Source organism: Tricharina praecox (assembly GCF_024521635.1).
Source record: "Tricharina praecox strain CBS 144465 chromosome Unknown BZA05scaffold_18, whole genome shotgun sequence".
In the NCBI taxonomy this organism is placed as follows: Eukaryota; Fungi; Ascomycota; class Pezizomycetes; order Pezizales; family Pyronemataceae; genus Tricharina; species Tricharina praecox.
This window is the reverse complement of record NW_026250420.1, coordinates 307,369-323,793: the sequence shown is the minus strand read 5'-3', so window position 1 is coordinate 323,793 and position 16,425 is coordinate 307,369. Positions and strand designations below refer to the sequence as shown.

General features: G+C 57.4%; 6 protein-coding genes across 6 annotated transcripts; 3 read left to right on the top strand and 3 right to left on the bottom strand.

The window, feature by feature from the left end:
- Window positions 1-1,897: 1,897 nt before the first annotated feature.
- BZA05DRAFT_88924 (uncharacterized protein) lies at window positions 1,898-5,119 on the top strand. The gene is made up of 2 exons (XM_051488757.1): window positions 1,898-4,262; window positions 4,327-5,119. The coding sequence occupies exons 1-2, from the start codon at window positions 2,148-2,150 to the stop codon at window positions 5,056-5,058; spliced, it is 2,847 nt and encodes a 948-aa protein (XP_051337940.1). The 5' UTR covers window positions 1,898-2,147; the 3' UTR covers window positions 5,059-5,119.
- A 1,732-nt stretch (window positions 5,120-6,851) lies between these two features.
- BZA05DRAFT_475179 (uncharacterized protein) lies at window positions 6,852-8,268 on the bottom strand (the record flags this gene model as incomplete). Its single annotated transcript, XM_051488169.1, has 3 exons — window positions 6,852-7,215; window positions 7,296-7,884; window positions 7,946-8,268. 3 exons carry the CDS (start codon window positions 8,266-8,268, stop codon window positions 6,916-6,918), a joined length of 1,212 nt encoding a protein of 403 aa, XP_051337939.1. The 3' UTR covers window positions 6,852-6,915.
- Window positions 8,269-9,662: 1,394 nt separating this feature from the next.
- Window positions 9,663-10,527, top strand: BZA05DRAFT_475178 (transmembrane protein 6/97). Its single transcript, XM_051488168.1, has 3 exons — window positions 9,663-9,867; window positions 9,945-10,289; window positions 10,342-10,527. Exons 1-3 carry the CDS (start codon window positions 9,786-9,788, stop codon window positions 10,428-10,430), a joined length of 516 nt encoding a protein of 171 aa, XP_051337938.1. The 5' UTR covers window positions 9,663-9,785; the 3' UTR covers window positions 10,431-10,527.
- A 266-nt stretch (window positions 10,528-10,793) lies between these two features.
- BZA05DRAFT_88812 (S-adenosyl-L-methionine-dependent methyltransferase) lies at window positions 10,794-12,612 on the bottom strand. The gene is made up of 5 exons (XM_051488754.1): window positions 12,298-12,612; window positions 12,187-12,220; window positions 12,010-12,119; window positions 11,426-11,757; window positions 10,794-11,374 (listed from the first exon to the last, which is right to left on the bottom strand). The coding sequence occupies exons 1-5, from the start codon at window positions 12,342-12,344 to the stop codon at window positions 10,896-10,898; spliced, it is 1,002 nt and encodes a 333-aa protein (XP_051337937.1). The 5' UTR covers window positions 12,345-12,612; the 3' UTR covers window positions 10,794-10,895.
- A 403-nt stretch (window positions 12,613-13,015) lies between these two features.
- BZA05DRAFT_446383 (uncharacterized protein) lies at window positions 13,016-13,517 on the top strand (the record flags this gene model as incomplete). The annotated part of the gene is made up of 2 exons (XM_051487075.1): window positions 13,016-13,143; window positions 13,202-13,517. 2 exons carry the CDS (start codon window positions 13,016-13,018, stop codon window positions 13,515-13,517), a joined length of 444 nt encoding a protein of 147 aa, XP_051337936.1.
- Window positions 13,518-14,156: 639 nt separating this feature from the next.
- BZA05DRAFT_88861 (L-ornithine 5-monooxygenase) lies at window positions 14,157-15,987 on the bottom strand. Its single transcript, XM_051488755.1, has 2 exons — window positions 14,449-15,987; window positions 14,157-14,372 (listed from the first exon to the last, which is right to left on the bottom strand). The coding sequence occupies exons 1-2, from the start codon at window positions 15,772-15,774 to the stop codon at window positions 14,253-14,255; spliced, it is 1,446 nt and encodes a 481-aa protein (XP_051337935.1). The 5' UTR covers window positions 15,775-15,987; the 3' UTR covers window positions 14,157-14,252.
- Window positions 15,988-16,425: the final 438 nt, after the last annotated feature.

Here is a 16,425-nt window from a genome sequence, read left to right as displayed (position 1 = left end):
ATCTTCCTGCCCTCTGTTCTCCTTCCTCCGTTTATCCTCCTCCTCCTCCTCCTCCTCCTCCTCCTCCTTCGTCTTTTAATTCCACCTTCTGTCGTTCTTTCGGTCTCCGGTCGTGATTGTTATCATCACTGCCAGTAGATAGGTGCTTACCTACTCGAGCAACTATTTACTTAGTTGCGTGTTGTTGCTGTGTTGTTTTTCTTTTTCTCCCCGTCTCCCCACCCTCCATCGCTTCGTCATCATCATCACCACCTCCATCTGCTAGGGGATTCTTGGTTGTTTGCCAGCTGTCACTCTCTCACGCTCTCTCGCGCCCTCCCACTTCGCTCAATCTCAAATACTTACCTCATACGTGTGTTCGCTGGCCGACCAGTTGCTGTTGTTCTCCGATCGCTCTCGACCAGAAGTATCATCATACAGACCGTCTTCCGGCCCTGCCTAAGCTCCCCCGACCCAACCCCTACTACCCTATAAACTAAATTCCTCACTGCTGCCCCGCGCCGCTCTATCTGCTACATCCGTCGTCTCCTTTCTTGCCGTCCGAGTTCGCGCGTCTCTGGTCCCTCTCATCTCGACCGCCCTCATCTCGTCGAATTCGCTGCAGAGTCCTCATCGTCTTGCTCTTCTCTTCGTCTTCTCCTTCTAACCGACACCACCGACTGCCGTCTCGACACTACGCCAACTGACTACTGCCTACATACGACTGCTCTGACTACCATCGTAGCTGCTGCTGCCACGAGGTGCTATACCCCCTTCTGCTGGTACGTCTCACGTCCGAGAGCGAGCCCACCGATCCGTATTTCATCATAGCCCATCCGTAGCGTAATCACCCGCATATATTCAGTTCCTTGTCAAGCGCGCGATTAACTCACAATCCCTCCCTCCCCCGTCCTCCTCCTCCACATCCTCCTCCTTCTCGTCCTCCTCGTCCTGAGTTTTTCCTCCCCGTCCAGCTCCTCCTCCCACCCCCCTCCTAGAAGGGAGCTACCCCCAGCGCCGGCACCAGCACCAGCACCACCAGCACCCACCATCACCGCTTTCACAATCCCTGATAGACAAGAAAGCTGCCGGGGGAAGACGAGAGAAAACAACAACCACCACCCCCCCCCCCCCCCCAATACCCCATACCCTGGCCCATCTCCCATAAAAAGCAAAGCACACCTAAAATTTCCAAAGCATACAACCCAAGCAGCACATTCTGCCGGTGTTGCTTGCTTGCTTGCTGTTGCTGCGGCGAAGTAAAGAAATATTTCCCGTGAACACATCATACATACCACACACACTCTCACGCTCACACACACACACACACACACACACACACACACACATTCTCTCTCACGCTCTCACACCACACTCTCACACACACACACTCCCTCTCCTCACTTACATTACCTTACCTGCCTTCCTCATACCATCCCACCCAATCTCACGTTTAATCTGTGTTGTTCAAGCTCAAACAAAGCACTTACTCACTCTCCCCGGCCTCTGCCGAAACGAAACATTGCAGACCGAGGATAGCAGGAAAGAGAAAACACACACACACAAACACACACGGACTCCACGAACTCACTCAGATCTTGCTTGCTTACTTGCTTGCTTACCTGCCTGCTTGCTTGCTTGATAAGTGTGGTCCCCCGGCAAAACATTTGGGGATCTAAGTACCCATCTTGGTCTCGCTGGCTGGCCAATTCATAAAACAAACAGCTCAGCAGCAACCCATACACCTCATCGTACCACAACACCTCCTCCACTTGCTTTCCCCGAATCAGACCAACCACCGCGAATCCTCCTCCTCCTCGTCCTCCTTCTCCTCCTCCCCCTCCGCTGCGCCAGAGACACAAAATCTACACCCAATCCCAAAGCACCGAACGGGAGGAAACGAAAGTAACATCCATTGCGACCAACTCGCATTGGTTGTGCGCCTGAACACTCGGCCCATTCAACCAGCTGCAGCCCGTTGATCTTCAGGGTTGCTTCCCCCTCCCTCGCCGACCAGAAATCAAAACCCAAAACCGAAATCAAAACCAAATTTTCGTCTTCTGTGAAACAACAATCCCGACATTCCCACTGCTGTCCGTCGTTGCATGCGAGCACGATAGCGGCAATCCCCAACCCTCACCCGACGACAACGACGACAGCAGTGTTTGATGAACCTCTGCATGGGGATGGCGCACTCAAAACCGCAGCAGGAAACTTCTGCCGCAACTGATGGAACGACTAATGGTGCAGCGGCGACCACAACGAAGCGGAAAGGCCTCGTCTCCCGCCTGCGCAAGAAGTTCAACCTATACCATCGGGACAAGAGCGCTGCTACAGCACCCGCTCCCCAACCAACACCACCGGCGATAGCGCCAACCGCCGAGCCCACGACGACTGCGGAAACTGCGCAACCTGCCGATGCTGCGACGACAACGGCGGCGGCGGGAAATCCGAAACGAGGCGGACGGCGCGATGTGGTACCGGGGCTCCCAAGGAAGCCGACACTGCAGCGCATCCAGAGCGAGAAGCGAGAGCGATTGAAGCCGTACGAACCGCCCAATCACGAGCGGCGCGCGAGGACCGGGCCACCGGCGACGAATAAGAGCGGACGGACATCGTCGAGGAGTCTGCAGCCCATACAGTCGCAGTCGATAGCGTCGCTTGGCGAGCAGAACGAGGAGGAAGGCACCAGACGGAAGAGCGAGCCCATCCGGAGCATGTTGGATGTGGAGGATGACGATGATGATGACGAGGAGCTGGTGCTCGTGGACAAGGAGAAGGAGTCGAAGAAGGAGGTGCAGCCGGAGGAGGCTAAAGCGCTGGAGCTGGACAGCAAGGTGAAAGCGGAGGACACTACGCCGGCGCTGCCCGGTGGGGGGGAATCGGCGGTTTCGCCCAAGATTGCTCCTTTGAGCGACCCCCGGGAATCGGAGCCGCAGATCATCTCGGCCTCGGAGGAGGGACTGAGCGATACGGATTCGGACAGTTGGGCTCCGAAGGAGGATAAGGAATCGCCGTTGGTGAGCAAGGAGGTCGAGGAGGAGATGGAATGGCGCTGGATTCTCAATCTCAGCATGCATTTCCGCGACGAATCGAACCGGGAAAAGTTCTTCGTCACGTACGCGCAGGAAAGGAACATCCGACGTCGTCTCACGATCTCGTGCGATTACCGGAACGCGGAGGAGGGGACACTGGAGAAGGATCTGTCGAGCCTGAGGTTTCAGCGCGACAAGAGCGCCAAGATCTACGAGTCGATCCGGGAATCGCTGCAAGATATCATGTTCTACGACACCATCACGAATCTGAAGCTGCAGACGAGCGAGGGACGGTTACACGTTCACGTGACCGAGGATGTCAACGAGATCATTCCGTACCCGCCGATGAATGCGATCGCGCATCTGCGGTGTCCCAAGTACCGGGAATCCGAATTGGAATTCGATTCGCACCTTTCCGGCTTCGTCTACAAGGTTGGAGTCGGGGGCGACATCATGATCAAGAAGGAGATCCCCGGCCCGGATACGGTGGATGAGTTCCTCTACGAGATCAATGCGCTCTACGCGCTTGCGGACTCGGACAACGTTATCCAGTTCGGTGGGTGCGTGGTGGACGACGCACGGCAGAAGGTGAAGGGGCTGCTCATCAGCTTTGCATCGCAAGGTGCGCTAATCGATATCCTGTTCCACCAGCGTGGAAAGCTCCCCTGGGCGCGACGCGAGAAGTGGGCGAAGCAGATCGTTTCCGGTCTGTCGGAGATCCACGAGGCCGGATACGTGCAGGGCGACTTTACGCTATCGAACATCGTAATCGACGAGCACGATAACGCGAAGATCATCGACATCAACCGAAGAGGCTGTCCCGTGGGCTGGGAGCCCCCCGAGATCACGGCCATGATCGAAGGCTTGCAACGCATCGGAATGTACATCGGCGTCAAGTCGGACGTGTTTCAGCTCGGGATGGTACTCTGGGGAATGGCACACGAGATGGACGAGCCGGAATCCATGTCCCGCCCGTTGACCATGGATCAGGCTCCGGAGGATATCCCCACGTATTTCCGCGAGATCGTTGAGGCGTGTCTCTGCGACAAACCGCAGGGACGCCCTTCGGCAAAGGATATCATCGGTCTCTTCCCTGAGAGGATCGATGAGGCGCCGCATATCGTCGAGTCTTCGCGTCGTGATGGGAGACCGCTACCCGGTATCACCAGCTGGAACCAGGCGAATGGGTATTTCCCCGAAGTGGCGGGCTCGGAGAAGAGCAAGCAGCGCACAGTGCTCAATGGAGAGGTAGAACCATTTTTCCTTCAAAGTCTGTCGAACCGGATTAGCTGACTTTTCTTTCTTTACCAAGGCCCTGGAATCGTTGAATTCGGCTTCGCATCATGGTGCAAACCCCGTTTTCCTGCCGTCGCTGAACCATCAGGGTAGCGGATACGTGGTTGCCCCCCCATTCGACGACGAACCTCTCTCGCCCGGCACGCAAGTTATCATAGCGGCGCCTAGCGAGTCTGATTTCTCCAGCATTGGTGACGGGGAGAGGATGCCCAATCCCGTAGTCTACAGTGTCAGCAGCCTAGGCGGCGTAGAGTTAGAGCGTGGCGACAGCGGCGGCGGCAGTGGCGGCAGCGGCGGAATCGAAATCCGGAGCTCGCGAGCCTCCGGCGTCATCATACCACCAGAGGAGTACTTGGCGCTCCTCTGCGACGAGCGGGAACGACTCAGCTCCGGCGCGACGTCGGTCCCGCTGGAACCCGTCAGCGAACACGACAGAAACGAGGCCGGTACCCCGAGACCGGCCACTGCACGCAAGGACAACTTTGCGGACGAATCGGGGAAACGCATGGAGAACGGAAACGGGAACGGGAACGGACACCATACCAACGGAAACGGAAACGGCCACTCGGGAAACGGCCACTCGAGAAACGAGTGGGAAGAAAGTCCGCCGCTGCGAGCGGGCGCCGCTACACCCGCGACCGAAATCCTCAGCTTCGAGGACGCCAAGGAGAGCTTCACGCCCACCGAAGAGCTAGATTTCGATGTAGCCGCGGGATATGGCGTGCGCGTGGCCAGCACCCCTGTGTAGACTAATAAATTACTTACTTGAGAGCGTTTATTTTGTTTTGTTTTGTGTGCTTTGCTGCGAGTTCTTTGCTTCGAGTTCTTTGCTTCGAGCGGAATGAAATTTGGTATCGATGGTATTGGGATTAACTAGAAGGGGCTCGACATACTACTGCTGCATTGAGGTGGGTTTCTTTTGTTTCTTTTGTATTGTCATTTTGTCTTTTGGCTTTTTGTCCGCAGGAAAGGAGGGAGGGAGGTGACCGGGAGGTGACCGGGGGGGGGGGGGGGGGGGGGCGACGGGGAGAAGGGGATATTTACCAGGATCTTTTTCTATCTATCTCTTTGGTATTTTTCATCTTTTTTCTTTCTTTCTTTCTGTTGAACAGCGTTTTTTTTCTTTATTACCTACTTTACTACCTACTTTTTCTTATGTATCGAATCGAGGAGAATCGAGGAGAAGCGGAGAAGTGGAGAGAAGGCGAGAGATGAATGTGGGAACTTGGTATACGATAGTGATATGGCGGGGGAGAGTGAGTGTGGAGAGTGATATGGGGTGTGGAGAGAGTGAAGATGAGAGTGAGAGACTGCGGAAGGGGAGGGGGGAGAGTGCGGATGTGCGGAGAGTGAGAGTGCGGGGAGAGTGCGGAAGTATGATATGGAGATTATGGAGATTGCTTGTGGAGAATTTTTGGTTCATTTGCGAGTGAGTGAGTGTGGTGAGTGATACTCGGTGGAGATTTCCAAGCTCACCGGGGGGAGAAAGCTTCCTGTGATCCTCTCGCGCCACGTGATCCAGTGGCGTCGATGGCGGTGGTGGCAGAGGCGGCGGGGGTGAAGCGGCTTGGAATGTGTGAAGCGGCTTGGAATGGGTAAAGCGGCTTGGAATGTGTGGAAGAAGGCGCCCGGATGTAACTAGGGCTATGGCGGTTGTCGGTTGTCCTCCACGCTCTCCACGCTGTCTGCGCTACGCTATGAACTTGCGCTACCCTCGCCACGATAGAATGCGCTTCGGTACGCTGCGCTATGAACTTACGCTACGATACGCTTTGAACTGACGCTATGATACGAATCTCCGGTGCCGAGTAAGCGCGCGCGTAACGTTTGTTTGGACTCTATTGTTCAGTGTGGGTGGGTAAGGTTGGATGGGTTAGGTTATAGTAGGATGAGCTGGGCCGAGTTGGGCCGAGTTGGGTTGGACTGGGCCGCGTTGGGTCACGCTGGATCTGGGATCTGCGAAGTGCTCGTGCGGTGATCACTAGTTATCACTGGCTAATTATTAATTCCCGGCCGGTGCTGGTGATGGGCAAGCTTTCTGGATATTTTTCCGTGGCCCGGCTTGCTGGCCTCCTTGCTGCGACGCCACACACGGTATAGTTACGGCTTGCTCTGCACGCACGCTTATACTCCAACGTAACTCCCACGTACAATAGCCGCACCCAAGTAGCAATGGGACCAGCCAAGTACTATTCACGCCCGCTCACTCACACACTCTCTCTAATGAACCAACGACTTTTAAGTAAACAGTGCCTCCAGCCCGCCCCCCCTCCCACCCCTCATCCTAACATGTCCCCTTCCCCTCCCAGGTCCCCGTTCCCTTCCCCGCTCCCTTCCCCGCTCCCTACCGTCGCCATCACACACCTCCGCCTCCGCCTCTCCCCCCGCACCCCTCAACACATCCTCCACGCCCACCGCCCCCTCCCCACCCTTAACGAACCTAACCCTCCCGCCGACCCACCCTTCCCCTTCCCCTTCCGCTCTTCCGCCCTCGCCCCTACCCACCCCGCCCCCGCACCAAAGCCCCCTACTCCCCCTCCACCCCATCCAATCCACATGCACATCCTCCACCGCCGCCGCCGCACAGGCCGCCCTGAGGCTACCATCATCGCACGGAGCGTGTAGCCACCTCAGCGCGGGGAACCCTCCGGCGCGGATGCTCCGCGCCAGCACTTCCGTTGCTGACTCGTGGTTCGGGTGTAGTGTTGGGACAGTCCAGTGGACGTGCTGGAGTGAGTCTGATGCTAGGACTAAGGGTTTGCTTGTGGGCGAGGAGTGGGGGGAGGGGCTGCGGGAGGAACATGGGGGGGTGGGGCTGGGGGAGGAGTGCGGTAGTGCGGCCTGGTTTAGCGAGAAGCGGCGGAGGTGCGGGAGGCTCGCGAGGAGTGCGGCGACCGTGTGCAAGCTTGTGAGGGGGAGTTCAGTCAGTGATAGGGAGATGAGGCTTGGTGGGAGGGGGCAGGCGGTCAGGCCGTTGTCGGTCACCCCCGCGAGGTGCGAGAGGCGCAGGTGCGTCAGCCCCGGCGGCAGACACAGCAGCGACTCGTCCGTAAACGCGAACGTGCTGAACTCCGCGACCATGAGTTTCCTCAGGGCGGGCATATTCGCGAGCACCGGCGCGAGCGGCGGGAGCACGCGCGCGTCAAAGCCCCACGGGTTACGGCCGAGCAGCACGAGCGAGCGCAGGGCGCTCCAGTGCTCGGTTGGCCCGCCACCGCCGCCCAAAGTGTCAGTGATGTACCACAGCTGCTCTTCCATGCCCGTCTGTGTGGCGAGCGCCGCGTGCACGAGACTCGAGCGGCCAAGCGCGAATGAGGGCGAGGGGCTCCCCAGCCGTCGCAGGTTCGGGCACAGCATGATGAGCCCCGCGATGTCGCTCTCCCGCGCATGTGGGGGCAGCGTGAGGGATTGTACCAGCCCTGCGAGGTCGCGCCGCGCTCTTAGTGTGCGGTGCAGGAGGTTTAGTTGTGAGGGCAAGGGGGTGCCGAGGGTGCCGGGTTTACGGCTCTTGCGCTTGGGCGGGGAGCTAGAGGGCGAGGGGGCCGCGGAGGCGGCGACGACGATGTCGCGGTATCTTTACGGCCGTTAACACCCATAGGTAACTACTAGTTGATAGTGCGGATAGAGATACGGACATGACCGGAACCAGCCCGTCCCGCCAGCCTCTACACGTCGCCGCCGCGGCCGCCAGGTCTCGCAGATAGCAGGTCTCGCACGCGTGGCTGTTCCTAAGGTGCCCGGCGATTATGGACAGCACGGCGGTGGGAATAGCGGGCTGCACTACCACCACCCCCGCCACCCCCGCCGCCGTTGCTGGCCGTGAGGATGCCGCTGACTTGGGCTTGAGCGTGAAGCTGATCTTGAGACTGAAGCTGAAGGAGCGGCTAAGGCGGCTGGAGTAAGAGTGCGGGGGTGATGGCGGGGCAGCGACACAGGCGGGGGAGGTTAGGAATGGCATCTTCTTCGTCTTCTGTGATGAACTCGCTGGAGTTCATGGCGGAAGGGACGAGACGGACGAGACGGGACGGATGGGACGGGCTGGAGGATATACCTACCCAATATCATAGTCCCATAATAATCCTCTCCCCAGGGTCCAGCCAAAAAATGATTGTTGGTCGGTCCTTTGGTCTGTCGGTCGTATCATGTATCATGTATCATGTACCCGGCACTTACCTGGTATCTCATGTTATCCATACCACAGGGCGCACCTATAGGTATACCGTAGTATAGGTAGTATAGTATAGATATGCCAACGCGGCCTGGAGGCCGGCTGGCTGGCTGGCATGGCAGATCTCAGCTCGAATCCGATCAGTTTGCAAAACGGAACCTGGGTTGTGAATGGCGGTTGGTGATGTTTCTTTGTTTTCTTGCTTTCTTTTCTTTTCGGCTGGCTTGCTTACGGCTGGCTTGCGTACGGCTGGCTTGCAGATGTGCTCGGCCATTCGCCGAAGCCTGAAGGTCTCACACGTGTATGTAGGTGCTCTAGAAGCACGGGAGTAAGCAAGCAAAAGCACACGTCCGATTCGAGGGGAGGAATTCCGAATTTCCGACTGCGATTCGCGATTCGCGATGGGTTGGGTGGGGCATGTAGTTGTCCAAGGTCTTATCTACCGTAGCCATAGCCGTGAGCCGAGTGTATCTTGGTGAAGCCAGTCAATGGCTGAAATGGCAAGCCTTTTCCTAGTTATCTCATGATTACCTAGGTAGGTATAGTTATACCTAGCACGTTCTCCGGCTTCTCGACGAATCGCGACCTCCGAAGTATAGGGTACGAGGCATGTAGTTACGAGGGTACGAGGGTGCGAGGGTGCGAGGGTGCACCCAGCAGCAGCTGAAGAAGAGACAACGGCTGGTGCTGGGGGTGGGGGGAGGGGGAGGGGTGAGAGGGAGGAGGGGTGGGGGACAGGATGGTGGATACTGGACACTGCGCGGACAGACAGGGAGGAGCGTGTGATTCAGCATGAAGGTGTGCATTGTGCATCGCCGCCCGGCGCCGACATATCTACTCTACATGGATACCGTACCTCCCGCGCTCGCGCCTCCTATATAAACCTGTGGGCCACGCTCTTTGTTTCGTTCCGTTCCTGCGGCCTCGGTGCTGCACGTCAGCTCAGCGCCACGAACGCCACGCACCGTTTGTACTCTACATATATGCAGTACATACGGTAGTTTCGGACTCGGTGAGGAGAGTTGAGGAAGTTGGAACACGTCTACCCAGTGCCCAGAGCCCGGTGTATAGGCACCGGTGAACGCCGTCCGGTGAGGGTCGCGTTAGCGCCGCCGGACCCTGATGCCTGGGGAAAAAAGTAGAGTACAAGTATCAACAAGCCCCCCGGGGGTCTACAGTGGATACAGTACACAGCGCACCTACCTATCAATCAACCACGCCGCACTCCGCACTCAATCCCTCAATCCCGCACTCAACCTCTCACGCCCGCAATCACGCCCGCCCGCTCGCCAGCCAGCCAGCCAGCCATGTCCGCACTCCCGCCCCTCCACCGCCCGCGCGATAGCTACTACACGCTCTTCCTGCTGTCGTACATCCCGACGATAATCCGTGCGGCCCCCTCATCCCCGCTCCCTCCTACCCATCCCCCGCCGCTCCCCCCTTCCCCCCAGCTGACCCCCGTGTAGTATTCGATTCCCTCCCCCTCTACCCCCCCTCCCTGATCCCGTCCTCTTTATCCTCCACGCACACGTGGTACCTCACAACCTTCAACGACCCCCTCGTCCGCCTGCAACCTCCATGGTTCAAATTCTTCAGTCTCGCCGAGCTCTTCTACCAGCTCCCGGTAGCCGCGTACCTGGCGTGGGCGCTGGGGAAGCGCGCCCCCAGCGCGCCGGCGCACATGCTCGTGTGGGCGACGCTGGCGGCGTTTACTACCGCTACTTGCTGCTGGGAGTTTTATCATAGCACCCTGATGACGCTGCAGCAGAAGTACATGCTCGGGGGGATGTATGGATCTTATGGATTGATTTGTGAGTTACACTATGAATGGGGGGTGGGGGTGCGAGGCTAATACGGATGCAGTTGCGATCATGGCGGGAGATATGTTCTGCCGCATCCAGAAGACGGTGAGCGCGGCGGCGAAGATGGCGGGGCAGAAGAAGGTCAGGTAGACGAGGCGGTGATGCCATGTCTATAGACTTGGGGATACCAAGACAAGGCGTTGTGTAGTGTGTAGGCATAATTGGAAGACATTGCTGTCGATTCGAGATCATCACTTGAGCATTCGGCCGAACGAAACGAGCAACATATGAAACAGCGACTAACTTGCGCATCACACCGCGCATCCATTGCCCTTTCCCTCAGGTTTTGAAACAAGCAAAGAAGAAGTCTATCTTACACGCACGCAACCAAAACCCATATGAAAAGATGTAGAAAAAAAAGGTACGAGTTTTCCGCGGCCCATCCAAACAATTCATCGTAAATCAAGCCAAGAAAACAGAACGAAAACAGAACAGAGGCAAGTGCAAATAAGAAATAACAATCCAGATCCAGGCAACTAACTCCAGTATTTAAGTCAACAAGAAATGAAGGAAGGAAGCGCCCGAACTAAAACCCCCAATGCCCCAATGTTTTCTCTAGCACATCTTGTACGTGAGCACCTCGCCCCGAGACCGCTTAGGGTCTGTGGCCTCGAAGTTGTACTCCACTCGGACGTCAAGGTCGCGGGGGTTCTGATCGGTGGGCTTGCTTGAGATGTGGCCCTGGATGGTCTCGCCCTTGTTGACGATCAAGTAGTCTGTGATGTAGAAGACCGTCTGCTTCCAGTGGGTGTACTTGGCGTGCGGGCCGGTGGAGAACTTGAGTGGCTTGTGGCAGGCGGAGAACTCGACGTCGAACCACGAGATGAAGGCGTGGATGTAGTCATTGCGCTCGACCTCGAGGGTGAACGGCACCGAGAAGGTAAGATCCTCGACCTTGACCGTGTACAGATCGATCGAGTACGCGATGCTTGGCTTGGTGACGACGGCCTTCAGCTCGACAGTGTCGACGAGGGGCTCTGCTAAGGCGACCTTCTGCATGGGAGTGTAGTCGAAGCCGTAGACATTATTCCAGACTATCACGATGTCAGCTAAGATTCATTCCCGCAAAGTGCGAGGCCACTCACAGCCAATCTTTTCCTCCTTGTACTCTCCGTCCTCAATGGCAGCCATGTAGATGTGGGCCTTGTCGGGGAAGATCAAGCCACCGGGGTTCAGGTAGCGGTCACGAGCCCAGAGAACGGTGTCGAGCATGGACTCGTAGAGAAGGAAGTATCCCATCCACTCGGAGACGATGATGTCGACCTTGTCAACGGGGAGCACGATCTCCTCCATCTTGCCCTGGATCAGGGTGATCTTGTCGCTCATGCCATTGGCGGCAACGATCTCACGAGCCTTCTCGATGATGGTAGACATGTCGACACCGATAACGTGCTTAGCACCGGCCTTGACGGCGAACCTATGACACGACTGTCAATGGATGAACACGCAAGGTGTGGTTGGACGGTGTAACGCGGAAATGGGCGGTATTCTCAGAAATACGGTATCAACGAATATCGAAAGAACTTATAGTTCAATCGTCTTCAGACAGGGATAACAATATATCATCATCGGAGTTCTGCAGGTGCAGCGCGTGTGTGGTGGGGGCAGTGTGGGATGGGTGAAACAAAGGCACGAGTGACAGAGCAGGGAGGGGAGGGCAGAAACATACATGCTGAGAATACCGGTTCCGCAGCCAACGTCGAGAACGACCTTGTCCTTGAAGAGGTGCGCATTCTGGTAGATGGCGTTCTTGTATGTGTTCGTCCTTACTTCATCTTTCTAGCAGAAAGAGACGCAGTCAGCATCGGGTTGGGTTCGTTGACGGTGTCGACCGCGCAGCACATACCAACATCTCCTCGTGAATACCATGGTGGTTGTAACTGTGGGCGCGCACGAATCAGCCATTGAATCCTCATCGCATTCCCCACGGGAAGACGAGGGAAGGGCGGCAACATACCTCTGGAAGTAGTGCACCTCCGAGTGCGCCATCTTTGCGGCCTCCATCGTGATGTGGTGGTGGTGGGGGTGGGGGGGAGAGGATTAGAGGATTAGGTAGGAAGAGAGTGTAGTCGATGTGCTGAACAATTGTCCTGCAAAAGATGGAGCACAGAACGCACGACTCGGGAGAAACAGAGAAGTGAATGGAGAGGAGACGAGGAAGCTTTGGTTCGGGGTTGGAGGGAAGTGATGTTCGAAAGGCGGGAGTTGAGACGTTTTAAGGAAGAAAAAAAAGTGTGGGAAAATTTGGCGTTGTTGCTCGCGGAGGGGCTCTGAGATTTCCCCGCCAGCGCCAGTGCGTGCAAGCCTGTCAGGCATCCGGGCGGCGAAAAAAAGGTGGTGTTCTATCATTTCTATCGATCGACCCTATCTGGCCCACCTGCACCGAATTTGTGTCTTCACCTTCCGTATATGGCTGCGTCTCGATATTTGACATCATCTCGAGTGCTCCTCTTGCTGGCTATTTCCTGCCAGCCGCAATTCCAACTCGTTGGGCAGAGTTGTCGCATATTTTCAGCCGCATCGGCCAAGCCTCGCACGTGATGCTGCATCTCAAGACTGTCGTAGGGACGCCAAAGTTCAAGCAAAGTGTCGGAGCCGCGCTCGTTGAGCCATTATCCTCAATCCACCACCAGCCCGCCCGTCCGCCCGCTTCCCGCACGTCCGAACCCGCCGCGATGTCCGTAGACGCGCCTATGCACGACGCCCCTCCTCCGGCCGAACAGCCCGCGAAGCGTCGGAAGCCCCCACCACCCGAAGAAGTGACCATCCGCGAGCACGACTGGACCTACCTCAACCTGCAAATGTCCGCCTGCCCTCTCCGCTTTCCCCGCCCGGGTTCGCACCCGACTAACACTTCACAGCCTTTCCGACCCTTCCAACACCACCACCTCCTCCTCCTCCACTGACATCCTGACCTGGCGCACAACCCTCACCAGCGCGCTAACACAGTTCCTGGGCATCACCGGGTCCGCGATACAAATCGACATACTGCACCTCTCGGGCGACGAAGCGTGGCTGCGAGTTCCGCGGGAGAACGCGAAGAAGTTCCAGGCCGCCGTGGGCGGGTATGTTGGCTCGAGGGATGGGAGGAGCGTGGGGTTTCGGACGAGGGGTACGGGGGAGTTCTTGATGGGCGTTGTGAGTAAACAGGCGCAGGAGGGACTGTGGGATGAGTGATGGGATGGTAGGGGGATTCGGAGGTATGTTTGTCGGCTAATGACGATCGATGCTCTTCCTACACATATTCGCGGTTTCCTCGATGCCTAGCAGAACCATCGGCCGACGTCCGGATTGCTAGTGGTGACCGACGCGAGACCGCCGCGAACGTTTGATCGGAGTTTGCAGGCTTCGCTTTTACCGGTTAGTGCAGGGCTGCGGGCTGACAAAGACTGCTCGTAGGTCGAAGAACGATGTCTCTTCTCCTCATCATCACTCGAGGTGGGAGTTTGGTTGCTTCAGCGCTTTGCTACAGCCCGTTGGGCTGTAATGGCCTTCTCAAAGACGGTCGCCCCGGATCGGGTCCGGTCCTTGGTTTATTCTGATGTAGTGAATGTGTGGCTAGAACATCTTGCGTGTGGTTGCGTGAGTAAGCATTCATTACATAGCAGGCCCGCCAGTGATGAAGGCTCCGTAGATAGTTTGGGTATGTACATGTTGGGACCGGCCGAAAAAATGGCTGCGCGGCTTAAAATCGATGGTCTCGGACACTACTGCGAGTGATAGTCATGACTACTAGTGTCTCGCATCATGTGCATCATGGGCGATCATGTCCCGGCAGTAACCACGCATCATTACATTTCTCTCATAAAATAAACCAAAGCACAAAACTCCAGCGACAACCCAATACCTCTACTCTCGGAATACAATATAACTTTCCCATCACGTCCCGCATCTTCCTGGCTGGCCGGCCCATCACCTCCTCCGCTTCGCCTGTCTCTGGGTACCATTCGTTGGCTCTCCCTCCGCCCCAAAAACACAATCAACCAGCTCGCCAGCTCTGACCGCCAGAATCGAGAGGAGACTATCGCTCAACTGCGCCGCGGATTGTCAGCCCTCACGTAACCTCACCCTGCCTCACCTCGCCGTTCCGGGGGGGGGTTGAACTTACACCATGACTCTCCTCGCAGCACCCCTGCAGGAACACGCATGCGTCCTTTGCCACAGCGCCCTCCCTAAACACCACGCGGTATTGACGGTCCACACTGCACTGCCCATCTTTCATGATGGCCTTCACAGGCTTCAGCATAGTCAGATGCGTCTCCCTCTCATACCCCGTCCCAAAGATGACGGCATCGTATGCGTCCTCGGAGTTACTGCACTCTCCGGTGCGCGTATTCCTAAGCTTTAGTACGACCCCCTCCCCCTCCCCATCCCCGTCCGCGTCCGACACGTTCTCGACCCCCACGACCTCCCTTAGCGGATGTATGCGATGCGCCCACATCCGCTCGTCGCTCTCGCGCAGGCGCTGCGCGTACTGGTGGGAATACATCTCGTCGAGCAGGGCAGGGCGAACGACAGAGTAGTTCGTCGCCTTATCCTCTGCGAGCGCCTTCTTGCGCGCCTCCGGCGCCAGCGAGAATACCGTGTCTACCCGCTCCGGGTCGAATATCTCGTTGACGAAGGGGGAGTCGTCGCTGGGCTTCAAAGCGTGCGCCCGGATGAAGAGGGATGTCCGCGCGCTGGGGTACCGCGTCTGCAGGTCGTGGAAGATCTCGGCCGCGGATTGGCCCCCGCCAACGACGGCGACGCGGTACTGCCCGTCTGGCGACGGGAGGAGCGTGCGGATCGTGGTGGAGTAGTGCGATGAGTGCAGGAGGCGCGGGTGCGGGAGGGAGGGCGCGATGGTGCTGGGGTATTTGGGGCGGCCGCCGACGGCGAGTACAACGTTGCGTGTGCGGAAGGTGTGCGGAAGGCCGGTGGTGAGGTGCGTGGTCAGGATAGACCAGGACCGCACGGGCCCGGGGGAGGCGACCGCGGAGACAGAGAGCACGTCGGTGCTGTAGCGGACGCAGTCGGTGAAGTGGCTGGCCGCCCAGGACATGTAGTCGTTGTACTCCTCGCGTAGCGGGAGGAAGGTGCCCAGGTTGGTAAAGCTCACCAGGCGCTTCTTGCGGTGGAGGTAGTTGAGGAATGTAAACTCCGACCGGGGATTCCGCAGAGTGGCGAGGTCCTTCATGAACGAGATCTGCATCCGCGTGCCCGGGAGGAGCATTCCGCTGTGCCATGCGAACAACGGCTGCCGCTCGAGGAAGAGGACCCGTACGGGCAGCTCCCGATCATACAGGGCCACCGCTATCGCTAGTGAGGCCGGGCCGAAGCCGACGCATATCAGGTCGTACACGTCTTCGCCGTCGCCGTTCGACACTCCTCCATTCGGGGCTTCGTGAGCAGCTCGACCGCTGCCGCCATGATGTGCGATATTTGGAACCGTCATGTTCGCGGGAATTGTGAGATGAGGTACTTCGCTTTCTTCTGCTCTGGCGGAGGAAAAGAAGAAAAATAAAATACGTCCTCCTCGCTCGTATGTACTCGCTATTAATAAGGGAATTCCGCTCTGCCTCTGTTCAAGAGACGGCCTTCTGGAAACCCCACATCACAAGCAAGATAAAGCACCCCTCATGTCACGTCCGTGCCCACGATGCGAACCTTGCTGGGAGACCAATCAAAGGCCGGCCATTTCCAAGCAAAGCAAGAATCGAAAATTCTAAGGTGGTTGAACCCAAAGGCGGAGGAGGAGCAGTGACGCATCCAGTACGCACATGTCTGGATGGGCGTTAGCGAAATGTAATTGTCTTCCGTGTTTGGGGGGGGGATGGGGCTTCGGGAACCTACATGGTAGAGTTGGAGGTTGGGAGGAGGTTGGGGGGGTGCTGAGGAGTGAAGATGCATTTGGGCTTGCCTTCTTCGTTGCGGTTGTTGTTGTCATACATCACACGACGTTGGACACTTCCGCATCTGCAGATCGAGGTCCGGGACCCCGGGGGGCATAGGCGGGCTCCATTTCCCTGTGCCTAGAGTCCGCCTTGGTGTCTATTTCTGTCGGCGGGAAGCAAGGACCTGGTTCAGTGGTTAAGGCTATCGTCAG

What these genes read in the sequence shown, in the direction of transcription:
- BZA05DRAFT_88924 (XM_051488757.1), top strand. Translation starts at nt 2,148, where the DNA reads ATGAACCTCTGCATGGGGATGGCGCACTCAAAACCGCAGCAGGAAACT. An exon ending in GCACAGTGCTCAATGGAGAG is followed by an intron (nt 4,263 to 4,326) that starts GTAGAACCATTT and finishes TTCTTTACCAAG; the next exon opens with GCCCTGGAATCGTTGAATTC.
- BZA05DRAFT_475178 (XM_051488168.1), top strand. Translation starts at nt 9,786, where the DNA reads ATGTCCGCACTCCCGCCCCTCCACCGCCCGCGCGATAGCTACTACACG. An exon ending in GTACATCCCGACGATAATCC is followed by an intron (nt 9,868 to 9,944) that starts GTGCGGCCCCCT and finishes ACCCCCGTGTAG; the next exon opens with TATTCGATTCCCTCCCCCTC. An exon ending in TGGATCTTATGGATTGATTT is followed by an intron (nt 10,290 to 10,341) that starts GTGAGTTACACT and finishes ATACGGATGCAG; the next exon opens with TTGCGATCATGGCGGGAGAT.
- BZA05DRAFT_88812 (XM_051488754.1), bottom strand. Translation starts at nt 12,344, where the DNA reads ATGGAGGCCGCAAAGATGGCGCACTCGGAGGTGCACTACTTCCAGAG. An exon ending in GTATTCACGAGGAGATGTTG is followed by an intron (nt 12,120 to 12,186) that starts GTATGTGCTGCG and finishes TCTTTCTGCTAG; the next exon opens with AAAGATGAAGTAAGGACGAA. An exon ending in CAAGGAGGAAAAGATTGGCT is followed by an intron (nt 11,375 to 11,425) that starts GTGAGTGGCCTC and finishes ACATCGTGATAG; the next exon opens with TCTGGAATAATGTCTACGGC.
- BZA05DRAFT_88861 (XM_051488755.1), bottom strand. Translation starts at nt 15,774, where the DNA reads ATGACGGTTCCAAATATCGCACATCATGGCGGCAGCGGTCGAGCTGCT. An exon ending in GCTGCGAGGAGAGTCATGGT is followed by an intron (nt 14,373 to 14,448) that starts GTAAGTTCAACC and finishes TCCGCGGCGCAG; the next exon opens with TTGAGCGATAGTCTCCTCTC.